The sequence below is a fragment of the Euprymna scolopes genome, chromosome 8 (assembly GCF_053919585.1).
Source record: "Euprymna scolopes isolate OS-2025 chromosome 8, ASM5391958v1, whole genome shotgun sequence".
In the NCBI taxonomy this organism is placed as follows: Eukaryota; Metazoa; Mollusca; class Cephalopoda; order Sepiida; family Sepiolidae; genus Euprymna; species Euprymna scolopes.
In genome coordinates, this window is record NC_136489.1 from 1,512,721 (window position 1) to 1,528,528 (window position 15,808).

General features: G+C 39.1%; 1 protein-coding gene across 1 annotated transcript in view; it reads left to right on the forward strand.

Moving 5' to 3' along the window:
- The window catches only part of LOC145284083 (uncharacterized), a 361,761-nt gene that overhangs the window by 98,743 nt on the left and 247,210 nt on the right, over window positions 1-15,808 (forward strand). The window contains exon 9 of the mRNA XM_080133150.1: window positions 10,063-10,126. Within this exon, the coding sequence (XP_079989276.1) occupies window positions 10,063-10,126 (64 nt within the window). The remainder of the gene's footprint in view (window positions 1-10,062; window positions 10,127-15,808) is intronic.

Genomic DNA, 15,808 nt, shown 5'->3' on the forward strand with positions numbered 1-15,808 from the left:
ATAATATATGTATATATAATATATATATAATATATATAATACATATATTATATATATAATATATAATACATATATAATATATAATATACATATAATATATATATAATACATATATTATATATATATAATATATAATACATATATAATATACATATAATATATATATAATATATATAACATATTTATAATATATCTAGATATATATACATAACTATATTTAATATATATATATATAATATATATGTATAATATATATATATTATATATATATTAGATATATACAATATATAAATAATATATATAATATATATATATATTATATAATATATATATTAGATAGATATTAGATATATAATATATGTATTAGATATATAGTATATATATAAGATATATATAATATATATATTAGATATATATAATATATATATTAGATATATAGTATATATATAATATATATTATATATATAATATAGTATATATATATATATATATTTGGGTATATATGATATATATATATATTGGGTATATATGATATATATATATATTGGGTATATATGATATATATATATTGGGTATATATGATATATATATATATTAGATATATATGATATATATATATATTAGATATATAGAATATATAGAATATATATTATATATATAATATAGTATATATATATTATATATAATATATATATACTAGATATATAATATATATATTATATATAATATATATATTGTATATATAATATATATACTATATAATATACATTAATGATCTTCCAAATCAAATCCTTACATCATTCATAGACATTTTTGCTGATGACACTACCATCTATGGTAGCACGTCTTAGACAGTAAACGACCAAGTTCTCTCCGATTCTCTCTCCTCTGATCTTGATCACGTTGTACAATGGGGAAAAGAGTGGCTGGTTACTTTTAATGCATCTAAAACCAAGCGGCTATCTTTACATCATCAACGTTCTGATCTCCATCTGGCATCAATTAAAATGAATGGCTCTCGTCTAGGGGAGGCCTCAAGTTTTGACAGGCTTCTGGGCTTGACCTTTCCTCCTGATCTTAAATGGAATACGTACATCAAATCTCTTGCCAAGGCCGCTGGAAAAATGGTTTGATCCTTCTATCGACCCAGTAGATATCTCACTGCTGATGCAATTCTCTATCTATATAAGAGCCAGATACATCCACGGATGGAGTACTGTTGCCACATATGGGCAGGAGCTGCTAGAAAAGACTTGTCCTGCCTTGATAGGGTTCAAAATAAACTTCGTGGCCTGGTGGGAGATGTCCTTTTCTCTTCGCTGCAACCTCTGTCTCACAGAAGAGATGTTGCGAGTTTGTCTCTGCTTTATCGTTATTTTCATGGAAAGTGTTCGACTGAGCTTCAATCTATGGTCCCCCCCTCGCGAAACTTTCACAAGAAACACTAGACTAGCTGAAAACATTATCAATAATTCTCCCCACTCTTTATCTGTACCTAAACCTAAACATAGATTCCATGATCAAAGCTTCTTTCTTAGAACTGCACGGCTGTGGAATTGTCTTCCGTTTTCATACTTTCCAGCTTTCTATAATATGGTTGTCTTCAAGTCCAACGTGAACAAATTTCTGATGAGCCGTTCCATTTAAGTTAACAAATTTACCGAACTTCCATTACTATCGATTACTATATTGTCCTTTTGACTACTCTACACTCTTTAATCCTTATCCTTGAGTGGCCTATCGGCGTTGATAAGTGGCGACGTTTATGTAAAAAAAATATATACTATATATATATAATATATATATACTATGTATATATATAGTATATATATAATATATATAATATATATATATAATATGTATAATATATATAATATGTATAATATATATAAGCAAAAATATTATTTATATTATTATATATATATATATATAACATTTTCTGTTTGTAAGGAAACATCATTTTGTAGGTTACTCTTGGCTACGAATGGAAACAAAGTTGATATAAAAAATATATTTTCGCGAAAATTATCTGCAGAATGATGTAAAGTATGGTTCATTTGGTCTCGTTTCTACACATGTCAGCGCCCCCCCCCCCAGTGAAGGGGAGGAGACAACGGTGAAACCGTCCGTCCTCTTCTAAGTCTAAACCAAATCTCCACGATTCAGCTAACCTGATCACGTGACTCACAGGCAATCCGCTCAGCTGATCTTGACTTCTGGTCAACGTGGCTAACTATAATTTACGCACCTCCCTCTCTCTCTTGATCTATTCTCTAACACTAGGTTCATGCCTTAAAAAGGGCTGTAGGAGCATCACTCCTAGTGGTTTAATCGTGCTCCCAGACACAAACCTGGGTATTTCCATATCCCAGTGCTTATATATATATATATATATATATATATATATATATATACAGAGAGAGAGATGTATTCTTTTTTTAAAACGGTTTTATATAAAAGGAACTGAAACTTCATTTTTCCATGATCTGGGGTTTTTCTGCAAGCTTTAATTTACCCTGGGCATCTCTAATTCTGTTTTCCCGTTCCTTATGGATTACCAATGGATCATCAATGGACTCATTTTGGGTTTATCTTGTTCTGGATTTCACCTTTTCATTCATTGGATTTTTAGATTATCCTTCTTCTCCCTTTTTCTCATTTCTTGCTTTCTTAATCATCCCTGTAAACTGTAACTAACTGCTTAATAACTTTTTTTTTTTGCATGCAACTATGATTAATTTCATATTTGTAGTTTCTTTCAATGCATTAATCTGCAAATTTAATTGTATATTTTGCAAACCTCTTTCCTCTGATAAGCAGAATTGCATTTTTCGAAATTCCATGAAATAAGAGTTTTCTCGTTTATTTATATTCCTTGTCGGATAATTAAAATTTTGTTTACCTAATAGGTTCATAATGTTGTTTTTTTTTTTTTAATTTATTCAAATTTTCAATCGGATTTTTTTTAATTATATATATATTATATATCTGGCCACCCTTAAGCAAGGTGTAGTACCTATATATATAGCGTCTGTTCGACACTGTACCATAGTAATAGCTGAATAAAGCTTCCATAGTTACAACCTTACTCTATAGCGCACCTACAAACAAAACAAACAAAACAAACAGACAACCAAAAAGAAAATAAATATATAAAACCTATGACTTTACAAACAATATTCAATCACACGCAACAGGACCGAGAAAGATAAACACACTTTCTGTAAAGCGTTTTATGCTCAGTAGATCTACGATTTACTTACCTATGGTAATGGCGGGTGTTTATTCAAAACAAAAAATGCCAGCTATGCAAGAACTATGATAATCTTCTTTCTATTTTTCTCATATTTCGTGACGGGGAAGGACAAATATCGGTGTGACTATCAAATAATAAATAAAAACATATAAAAGAAAACGTCAAACAAAATTCTTATCTTTATGTTAATAAAATAACAAAACTATGCCAAAAAAAAATGTTGCCTGTAAAGTATTTAAAGAAACTGTGGAAAAAAAAACTATTTAGAGGGTAAAGTAGATTACCCGGTGATAGCGTAAGCTCCGAGGGGTTGCAAAGGATGCCCTAAGCGACCCCCCCCCCTACTGGGTCGAGTAACAAGTTTTGTAGTACGGCGAGCAGCGAGTAACTAATTTGTGCCAACCGTTCACCAGTAACTCGTTAACAGAACTGGCGCTAGTCAGAGACACAATTCTTTTATAACAGAAGAATAGTGCCTCCCCCTACTCCTCCAAGTCTATAAGAGACTCGTTCTCTCAACCACTCAGATTAGAATTCCGCCCTCGAGGCCGGCGCTACCAAGTAAGCAATCTCCTTTTTTTATTTTTATTTTTATTTTCTCACACACTCCCGACAAAAACGAGAAAAAAAAACAAAAGGTAGAAGAGAGAAAAGAAAAAGAAAAAGTTACATAAAAATGACAGACCACCAAAATACTTAATCAAAAAAACAACTGTTAGTACAATATAGCAGTAGTCGATCAGTCCAGATATCAATCAAGCAGGCAGCAGGCTAGGTCTACCCCGTCGTTTTTTAAGGGGCGCACATTCTGGGCAATACCACTTCCTATAAACGTTTTCGCGTTGTCACTATAAAGGGTTTCGGGAACGCCATATCGGTTAGTAAATCGAACCAGTGCCTGGAAGAAAGAGGGTACGCTCATGTTGGAAACTACTTCAATGTGTATTGCTCTGATATTCAAACAAGTGAACAGGAGCAAGTACATTTTCGTATCTCGTTTCCCGTCACTCACCCAAAGATGGCCAGTAAAATCAATCCCAGTGTGTTGATAGGGGACTCTGAAATCGGTACGGTGCGACGGCAGGGCAGCAGCAGCATTCGGCGTCACTGGCGTTGAATTATAACGTTTACATCTGGCACAAACAGCCAGTACCTTATTCACAGCTTGTCGACCCTGCGGGACCCAATAACCGCTTCGCCTCAACTCCGCTAGAGTTGACCCAGTTCCAAGGTGGCAACACCTTTCATGACAATCTAAAATGATGAGTCTGGTAACAGGATGATGTTTCCCTATCAGAATGGGGTTTTTAACTTCATAACCAAAGTGGGAAGATTGGTTGATTCTTCCCCGAGATCGAATCAAACCGTCAGGGTCCAGAAAAAGATCCAGAGCACGAACCCTAACTGGCATGGGTTTACCACGCGGCTCCTTTAGGTACTCCACTTCCACGGGAAATTCTTGCCGTTGCACTGTCCTCATAAGGTAGATCGCTGCCTTAGAGTTGTAGTCCCATTGTCGATTAAATCGGATGGCTAGGAACTTAAACACCAAGGCAGTAACAGTCAGTAAACCAGAGAATGAGGAAAACCTCTGAAAAGGTATGGCCGAAGTGTACTCTTGATCATGGATCAAGGAACAATTTGCTGAACTGCGGGTCATTCGCTGGCATATCTCACTCAAACAGGGCATATCCTGTCCTGGCCATTGAGATATTCCTTCGCATAGCCAGGAAGGGCCTGAACACCAAAATTCCATCTTGGATTGGAACTTTCTCAATGTTAATCCTCTTGTTAACAAATCCGCCGGGTTGAGTGTACTATCAACATATCTGAAGAGAGTCTTCAAGCCATAGCGAGACTCCAACTCCACTTTCATCTGCAGAATGTCTTTAAGTCTATTTTTTGCAAAAACATTTTTGCTAGCCATGTTTTGAGATAAAATCCAGGACAAGACCACCTGTGCATCCGTGGCTATACACAAATTCTCGAGAACAAATCCTTCACAATTGTCCAGGATTGTGGGGAGACACTTGAAGGCGAGGAAAACGGCCATTAGTTCCAACACAGGCAAAGTCTTGTCCTTCATAGGTGCCACCTTAGCTTTCGCAAATAATAAGGATGACCGACCATTTTGTACGATATACACGGCAAACCCATATGCTTCCTTGGACGCGTCGCAAAACAGGTACATATCTCCAGGTAGCCCTGCCATAAGCGCCTTGCGCAAAAAACGGAAATCACTCAACCCTGAAAGGTCCCTGGCTAGCTCTCTCCAATCGCTCAAGATCGCTGGCTGGAGTGGATCATCCCAACCTGCACCATTCTTCCACATGGACCTGATTAGCACTCTACTGCGGATAGTAACCGGGAGACATAGGGACAACGGATCGAAGACCTTAGCTGACTCTGAAAGAACACCTCTCTTAGTTGTCACGTCAGGATTGCACTTTACCGGAGCGACATACAACTCCTCCGAATGTGGGGAGTATCGGTAGCCCAGTACTCTCTCCCACTCCTCTTCATGGATACTTAGAGTACCATCCTCCTTCATCCTATTGCGGAGCGCCTGACTGTTTGAGTTGCATGACTGGATAATAAAGCCCCCTTCCAGCAAACGCTCTCTAACAAGGGAATACAATGTAGTAAGCTCACTCGCGTCTGCCACGGATGCCACAAGGTTATCCACATAAAACCGGTCCTCCATCATTCTGCGGCAAGCATCTTGAGGGTATTTTGCCGCATGCAATTTTAAGATGCACCCCAACACAAATGGGCTGGAAGTAAACCTGAATATCAAGGTGGTATAGCGGAAGCAGCGCAAACAATTTCCTTGTTTAAGAAAAAAGCAAAACCGGTTCCTATCCGCCTCCAACTTAAGCCGAATCATTAGGAAGGCTCGGCGAATGTCTGCTAGTAGCACATAATTGTTGGCTCTAAAGGCCAGCAACAACTTTAAGATGTCCCCTGTTAAGTTAACGCCAGAATATGCTGCTTCGTTCAGCGATAATCCATCTCCTGTCTTCAAACTACAGTTGAACACTGGTCTTATCCTGGTAGTTGCCGTAGGGTCCGACTTGAAAACTGGTCTATGTGGTATCCACACATATTTGTCGAACTCCTGAGGGGAGACAAAAATCTCTTCAATTATACCGTCCTCCTGTTGCTGACGAAACACCTCCAAATATTCATCATATATTTTTCTTTTAGTCAAGTTTGCTGCTACCCGGTCTAAAACATGCAAGGAAGTTGCATGATTAGAGGGGACTCTGGCTAATCTATCGTGATGCCAGGGGAGCTCCACATAATAGCTTCCATCCCGAAGCTCTACCGTTTCCTCAAATCGCTTCATCTGAACTTTATCGTAATCAGAAAAGTCCTCCTGACTGGGAAGCCCCAGAGATTCCAACGTAAACATTTGTTCTAGTCCTCTTTGTACCATACTGTCAGGAAAGCACTCCGCCATGGGATCCAGGTATGTTGATTGTGTTTCAAGGACAAAACATAAATGTGATGAATCGACCTGGGGGGTATGTTCCATTACCGAATTAAACGAGTAACCTCAGAGAGGGGCTTATCTTCCAAGAAAAAAGAGTCCACTGCTCCAAACGGGACCAATCCAGGCGGGGTTGCAAAGGCCCATCCATTCAAACACGGGATCAGCTTTAATGAGTCCAGGTGTTCAATCAGGTCTAACCCAATTATTCCCTTGATCGGTATTAAATCCTTTCCGGTCTCAAACTGGCCGGCCAAAGCATATTTTGCATCCTGAAAGACACGCAATAGAGATTCCAGGTTGGCCACTCGAACCGACAAGTCCATACCATCGGCTACCAAGACAGGAGATGTCACTGTCCTTCCAGAACCCAAGTCAACTCCCAGGACTACCTCTGTGAACCCACGCTGACACTCACCTAGAAAAGTAGACAATCTCAGCTGACAATTGACACCAAGGGTTTCGATTGGGCACAAAGTTCTCAGTACATCTGCCGCCAGATATGTCCGCCCGCCACCCGTGTCCAGTAGGCAATTCACTGACACTGTCTTTGGTCCACAAGAGAATGTTACTGAGAGAATGGGTGGCAACGTGCGGGAATACCCGGTTGAAGTTGCATTGTTCACATCCACATGAAAAGAAGGAGTAATAGCGTTCCCCCTACCAAACTTTTGAGACGTATTCTGTCTTACTGTTGATGTAAATGCAGTGGAGACACCGCCCTTAATCTGCAATCTCTTTATTGCTTCTCCAGTTAGTCTCAATATGGAGGACAAAGGTGGCACCCGTCTATTTGTTAGCGCTATTATCTCGCCTTTCAGTTCGAGAGGAAATTTCCTGAACAGAATCTTAGCCATCAGTCTGGCTCCGCCAGAATCGTCCACAGAAAAGTCACACGAAAAGGAATTCCCCAGCTCTTCCAACAGCGATGCCGTCCTGGAAACGAAGTCCCCCAGCTCAAAAAGGGCTCCACCTTTCTTTGGTACATAGTCCAGAATATCCTGGAATATTTGGTCAATGATTTCATCCAGGTCCAGATACTCCCTCTTCAGTATAGCCATGGCTTGCTGGTAATTGGTGTCAGTGCAACTCAGGTGATTTACCAGCCTCAAGGCTCTGTCTGAGAGTGAACACTTCAAGAAGTTCAACCTCTCGGCATCATTGGCCATGCCGATCACGCAGTTCTCAAACCTAGTCAAGAAGTTTCTGAAACTCATGCGGTCGGACTCCATTTCCTGTCCGCTAAATGTAGGCCCTGTGATCTGTATACGTGGGGGTTTAACAATGAAGGAAGAACCTCTCCCGGTAGTTGCAGAAGCCCTTGAGAACTCAAAGGCAGATTCTGAGTAAGGGCTGGGCTCTGGCTGTCGGTATGCTTGATCCAAATCGCCCAAGTCTTCATAATAATCCTTTAGTTGAGGCAGCCAAGCACCCTCAATCTCGGCAGGTGTACTCTCATCAAAGGAGCCTAACTCCAGCTGTGTGATACAAGTCTCTAACTCGACAATGAATTGTCGAATCTCCGTCCTTAAGAATGAGTACGCCGATGGCCTAACTCCATCACGACACATCTTCAGTCGTCCCTGAATCTTCTGAGTCAATGACTCCCTTCTGCGTAGGAGCTGCTCTTTCGTGACGTTCATGACAGTAGTTAACCGACGAAAGAGTAAGCAGCAAATCCTTTGCAAGATGTGGAAAAAAAAACTATTTAGAGGGTAAAGTAGATTACCCGGTGATAGCGTAAGCTCCGAGGGGTTGCAAAGGATGCCCTAAGCGACCCCCCCCCCTACTGGGTCGAGTAACAAGTTTTGTAGTACGGCGAGCAGCGAGTAACTAATTTGTGCCAACCGTTCACCAGTAACTCGTTAACAGAACTGGCGCTAGTCAGAGACACAATTCTTTTATAACAGAAGAATAGTGCCTCCCCCTACTCCTCCAAGTCTATAAGAGACTCGTTCTCTCAACCACTCAGATTAGAATTCCGCCCTCGAGGCCGGCGCTACCAAGTAAGCAATCTCCTTTTTTTATTTTTATTTTTATTTTTATTTTCTCACAAAACTAAATATGAAAAGGATCATACTAGCGTGAAAATGAAATATAGAATAATGAAACAGCTGGAGTGGGGTAAAAAGGAAAATGGTTTCCCGTGAGAGGTGTTCACATGGTTGTTGAGTCCAAAAAAATCCAGTGAAGGTGGTGCAAGCAAAATGTCCATGTTTTTGGTTGATGAAAAAGTCCAGTCTATGAGTTAAACCAAAGAGAAAGCGATTTGAAGAATAAGTAAAGAAAGATCAACGCAGTGAACTGACTGGTTCTATGTATTTTTAAAATGTGTGGAACTTTTGACCTCGTCCCACCTCGTTCCCTCTTTTTGCTCCCTTCGCCAACAACTTGAAAAAATGCTATTACATGTCTCGTTTACTACTACATGGCTAGGAAGTGGGTGCTCATTTTTACATTTCAAATGTATATAAGTGATTCCCACTCTAAAATGTTAGATTTTTTTATTATTCTAGTAATTCCTTTTATCTTATTTTTAAAGACTTTTGAAACGTATCAGCCAAAAATGTAGATTTTGATTTCTTTTAGGAGGTAAACTACGCTGGGTTAAGTCGTAAAAAATATCAAATATTATTTAAAAACATATAAATTGATCAAGTAGGTTTTTGTTTTGTTGTTTTTTTTTTTACATTAGAAAAACATATTTGTTTTTTCTTTTTTTTCTGTTTGAAACCAATTCCAACGTGTTATGGAAATACAATCAAAATAATTGTTTTAAAATTTTGGGACGCTAAAAACATGATTTTTAAAAACAGATTTTTTATTATCTTCGCTTTGTTAACATTAGAATTCTTAAAAAAAAAAATTATACAAATCTAAGAAAAAAAATGAAATACGGAAAAGAACTATTCGTAAAATGCCGATTGATTATTTGTGTATGTTATTATTTGAAAAAAAAAAAAAATTTTTTTAACTTCAGCGGGACATTTTTATTTATTTATAACACAAACCAATTTTTTTTTCAATTATTTTCGGTTTTATTTATTTATATTCGTTTTGCTTATATTAGGAGCGTAGAAAAATGTATAAATCTATTCAAAAATAAATAAAATAAGAAAGAACACAATCTGTAAATTACCGTTTTTTTAAGCTTTTGTGAATTGGTTTTTGTTTACGCATGTATAGAATTTCTTAACTGGAAGTGGAAAGCCGCATGGACAGTTTCACCGCCCATGCAAGACGATTTCAGTTTCATAATAGATATAATTATAAAATATATGTTTTATTATTTATTTATTTATTTATTTTGCAGTTATTTCAACACTTATCTGGAAGGAGAATACCTTTTCTATCAACATAAATCTTTGCCTTACGCGGTAAGTTTACTCGTTTGTAAAATTCGGTTTTAGCACAGCTGACGAGAATATGAGAACGAAATCGTACATAGTGTTATGGTATCTCTCTGGCGAATGAGAATCTACACTTTCTTGCCGAGCGGGTCAAAGTATTTTTACCAAGGAGAATCACCCTGAGCTAGAAACCAGTTCCTTTTAAAGAAAATAACTCTTGTCCTGATAAATCCACGGTGTACTCGTATCACTATATCTGGCTGGTGCATTAACCAATAGCCACAGGACAGAATGCAAAATGAATATTAAACCTAATAGGTTCTATACTGTCTTCTAAACTCTATCCGCTGTCGAATCACTGCAGAGTTGCTTCCCTTCCTTGTTTTATAAGTACTTCCACGGAATGTTCTTTGATGAACTTGTTTGTAAATCTTAAATGAAAATATCTCTGACCAATCTGACGAACAACTAATTTCCACCTCTCCATTGTAGAGGTTCCCCATTATCAGAAGATTTAAACACATCTAACAAAAATATCTGTTTATTTTACCTTAAATTCCTCTCAAAACTACAAAATACTGCTGCTTGTATACTAAGTAAGTACCTCCTATAGATACTTTACCTCCAAGATGACTGCCTTGTCTGTTTTGCATGTCAAACCTTATTATTTTTTACTTACATTCTCTTTCTCCTGATCACTAACAAATCAAAACTGCTCTATTTCGCAAGTTGACACTAAACCTAATCCGTCTCACGTAACTTAGATGGGTCCTTGCTCTCCGCCCTTGACCCTAACAAACTCGTAAATCGATACCCATTAACACCTAAAATTTCCTAGGCATGCTCCTGATTATAACTCCCAACCCATAATCCAAGCTTCTAAGTAAATACTTACTAGCCATAGTCCAATACATTGACTTAAAGTAATCTATAATGAACAGTAACCATTAATATCTCTTTATTAAGAGATAGTATTGCAATAATTATTACACAAACTAAACCGGTACTCATTGAAATAAAAACTTCCGGATATTAAGAGAAAGGCGAAGTCATTCTCCTTCGTTGTAGTCTAAAGGCAACTTACTCAAATTGTCTAAAATTCCATGCATTCGTATACAATACTACTTATCCATCCATCTATACTTTAACTATACTTACAGAATATGCAATAACCTATATCTATCAGGTATAACTGTACTCCATATCAAATATTCTCTTGTCTCTATACTGAGCATATCTAATCTTTCAGTCTTACTAAATGTCCGGTTTATGGCACCAAATCAGAATTTCTAATAGAAAGTAGATCATACTCTAACACTTTATCCTAATCCTAAGCCTACTAAACCATATCTAACCATACATTCCTAAACCTACTAAACCATATCTAACCATACATTGCTAAACTTACAAAACTATATCTAACCATACATTAACTCGTCTCTCTCGATCCAATACTGTAGCAAATTTAGCTGCTTCCACTGCATGAATTTTTACCTATACCCTCTCTCAGTAAAAATGAAAATGGACAGCATAATAATGCCCTTTTTAAACCACACTTGAGGAGTGAAAATCTTCTGTAGAAGCTAACCTAAATGCCCGATTTTTCCAGGAGATATTAACCTAAATAACCAATAAATATTAACTACCCATGCGGGGTCGCAGAAATACCTGGATTAGGACCCAGGCGCGGGGCGAACCCCCTCGGAGCTGATGGACCCGTAGGTCTTCCCAGGCCATCCGTCTAGGAGAAGGAAAACTCTGAAACTAAACCTAGGGGAGGGAGGTCTCTTCAGTCCTGGACGACAACCTTCCTAGAGCTGGTGACTCAAACAAATCACCGGTTGGCAAACCTAAACTGCTTAAGGAGGAGATAGACTCTGTCTATCGCCCGGCTTTCATACTCCTTCTTTGCCTATTGGCCAGGCGTAGAGGTACTATCACAGGGACTCGTCTGAATCACCCAGTGGTTGACCTTGTTTCCTGACTAGGGCAATGAACGCCGCTTTTCCCCACTGCCGCCACATCCCATCCCCCTAAACTGGACACAGTGGGGTGCTTCAGTGCCATATATGTCGGTGCAGTTGGACTGGGCTGGCTTTGCCTAATGGATTGAGGGTACCGGATTGACAGTTCCTGGCTGCTGTTTCCGACTGATAGTACAGGAGCCCTAACTCTTTGGTAGCGCTTAGAGCGGCTGCTCCATCAACAGTTGTAAAATATCGGGATGTTTGTAGTGCCATGTTGCGCATGGAAAGGGACCCTGCACTCATCCCCGGTGGGCTTTCCTGAGGCCACAATCCTGAGGGTGAGGACAGCTGATGGTCTACTTGTATTGCATGTCTGGTATTCTGCACAACTACTTGTCCAGCACCCCCTCACTCATCCACCCTAACTGAAACTTTTAAATAAAATAAAATGAAATGACAGCTCAAGCAAAAGTTACGTTTAAACCAGGACCAAACTCAAAGAAAACCAACCTGCCTCCTCCCTTGAGGCTTGCATTTACTAATATCCGCGGGCTTAGAACTAACTTAGATGATGTTGAGTCATTTCTCCTTGTAAACACCCCGGATATCTTAGCATTAAGTGAAACTAACCTTCACTCCTCCATTCCCTCTAACCACTTTAACATGCCTGGTAATCTCCCACTCTACCGTAAGGACTCGGACAGACATATGCATGGACTTGGAGTCTATATTCGAAACACCCTCCCCCTAACTAGAGAAATAAAACTAGAATCAGAGGGCCAGGCCTTTATGTGCTTCAGACTAAATATGCAACACAATATTAGCTACTTGTATTTTCTCTACCGCTCTCCCTCAAACCAAGACTCTACCCTAATAAACAAAGTCTCAGACAGCATAGATATAGCACTCTCCCTCGATACTAGCGCACAAATACATGTATTTGGTGACTTCAATGTCCACCACAGTAACTGGCTAGGATTCTCAAATCACACAGACGTAGCTGGTAGCGCCACATATAGCTTCTCTATATCTCATTCCCTATCTCAATTGGTTACATTTCCGACACGTTTCCCAGACCAGCACGATCAACATGCCTCACTTCTAGATCTCTTCCTGACAACGGTTCCCAATGACTGTACAACAAATGCCCATAGCCCACTCGGGAATGCTGATCACGCTGTGATAATGATAGAAATCAGCCTAAATTCTCGCCCTAAAACTGAAGACCCACTACTCAAAACAACGAGGTATTACAAAAAGGCTGATTGGGAAGCCATCAGGGAGCTCATCAGAGATGCCCCATGGCAAAATATCTTTACTCTTCCAGCGGAACAGTGTGCAAATGAGACAACTGAATGGTTCAAAACTGCTATTGAAGCACATGTTCCCGCACGGAAATACTATAGCAAGCCCCACTCCCCCCAATGGTTTACTTCTGCTTGTGCAGCTGCCATTTGTCAAAGGCAGCATGCGTTCCGCAGATTCAACCGACATAAGTCCAGCTCAAATAAACAGAAGTTTATAGAAGCTAGAAATAATTGTAAGAGAGTGATAGACACAGCTTAGTCAGATTACTCTGAAACCACCAGAAAGCGCATCGAAGCACAGAAATTAGGAACCCGGGATTTTTGGAAAATCTACAACAGCGTAGTTAATAATGGACAGTCAATTATTCCCCCACTAACAAACAACCATGAGGTTGCTTGCACGGCAACTGACAAGGCTAATCTGCTTGCCAGTCGGTTTGCCTCAAACTCCACACTGAACTCGGTACACCACTCACTCCCTGATTTTCCTCTGCGAACAGACGCCACACTTGACGATTTGAAAATCACCCCTTCTCAGGTACATGCTATTATAAAAAACCTAGACACCTCTAAAGCATGTGGACCAGATCTCATCCCGGCTGTGCTATTAAAAAAATGCTCTGCCGAGGTTGCTCCAGTTCTGTCCAAACTTTACAATAAATGCCTTAACGAATCTTGTTTTCCCGACTGCTGGAAAACCGCCTCTGTGGTACCAGTCTTCAAGAATTCTGGTGAAAGAACTGACCCACTAAATTATCGCCCCATTAGCCTCCTCCCGCTTTTCGCCAAAATATTTGAGTCCTTAGTTAATCAAGTCCTAGTCCAGCACCTAACAGCTGCTAAACTCCTGACTGACAAACAATATGGATTCAGGCAAGCCCGTTCAACAGCAGATATCTTAACTGTAGTTTCTGAATGTATATACCGTTCATTGGATAAAACAGGGGAGGGTAGAGCGGTAGCCCTTGATATATCTAAGGCTTTTGACAGGGTATGGCACGATGGTCTTCTAAGGAAAATTAGATCATATGGAATCACTGGAAGAATTCATAACGTAATTAAATCCTTCTTAAGTAATAGAAAAATCAAAGTTGTCCTCGACGGACGTACATCCAAACAACATGACATAAATGCGGGAGTGCCTCAGGGGTCTATCCTTGGACCTCTATTGTTCCTGATATTCATAAACGACCTCCCTGATAATATTGTTTCAGAGATGGGTATATTTGCCGATGACACCACTCTCTATAACAGATATGAGGGGAAAACAAATGAACACATATCCAAGAAAATGGCAGAAACACTAGAGGATGACCTCCAATCCGTAGTGGAATGGGGACAAAAATGGTTGGTCTCATTCAATGCTGCTAAGACTAAGCTTGTTTCCTTCAATAACTACAAGAAACCTTCTCTACCACCAATAGCAATGGCCAAGAACACATTGCCTGAAAGTACTTCTTTTAAACTCCTCGGCCTAACGTTTACAGGGAATATGAACTGGAATAGATACATTGAGAGCATTGCCAAGGCTGCTGCAAGGAAGGTTGGCTCCCTCTACCGTGCTAGAAAACTACTTACGCCTGCCAGTATCCTATACCTCTATAAGGCAACAATTCGCCCATGTATGGAGTACTGTTGTCACATCTGGGCTGGTGCATCTGCTGCTTGTCTCTCGCTCCTGGACAGGGTTCAAAAAAGAGTCGCCAACCTGATAGGTCCTGAACTGTCATCTAGGCTTCAACCTCTGTCCCATCGACGAGATGTTGCATCCCTCTGCCTGTTCTACAAATACTTTAATGGTGAATGCTCTGACGAACTGCAAACACTTGTACCTCCCCGACGTAACTACCCCCGACAAACTCGACAAGCTACTAAGTCTCATCCCTTTACAGTGGAGATCCCTAGGTGCAAGAAAGCCTTTTACTCCAATAGTTTCTTCCCCAGAACTGCGGGTCTTTGGAACTCCCTTCCGGGATTCTGCTTTCCCAACTGCAATGATATGCAGAAGTTCAAGTGTAATGTTAACAAACATCTTTCTACTCTTCTCCCTTCATAATGACCCCGCAAATAAATTCCCTAATAGTAGCCCCCTACTTCAAAGTGGCACTGTGCCGTGTTTGGGGTGAAAATTGAATAAAAAAAAAAAAAAAAAAATTTTTATAGCATATTGAACAAATGCCGATGGAATTAAAAACTTACTCAGCTAAAATTGTTTTCAAATTTATTTTGTTTATGAAGTAAATATTTATGTTTATAGATTTTTTCTGTGAGTGTTCAGTTTATGAACAATTCTGCTTTATGCTCCATAATTATCAAACATCGTATATATCACATATTGTTGCCAAACTAATCAAAAACCTTGATTCCAGTAAAGCAATTAGCCTTGACGGCATTCCTATTATATTGCTGAAAAAGCTTCAACCAGAACTAGCTCC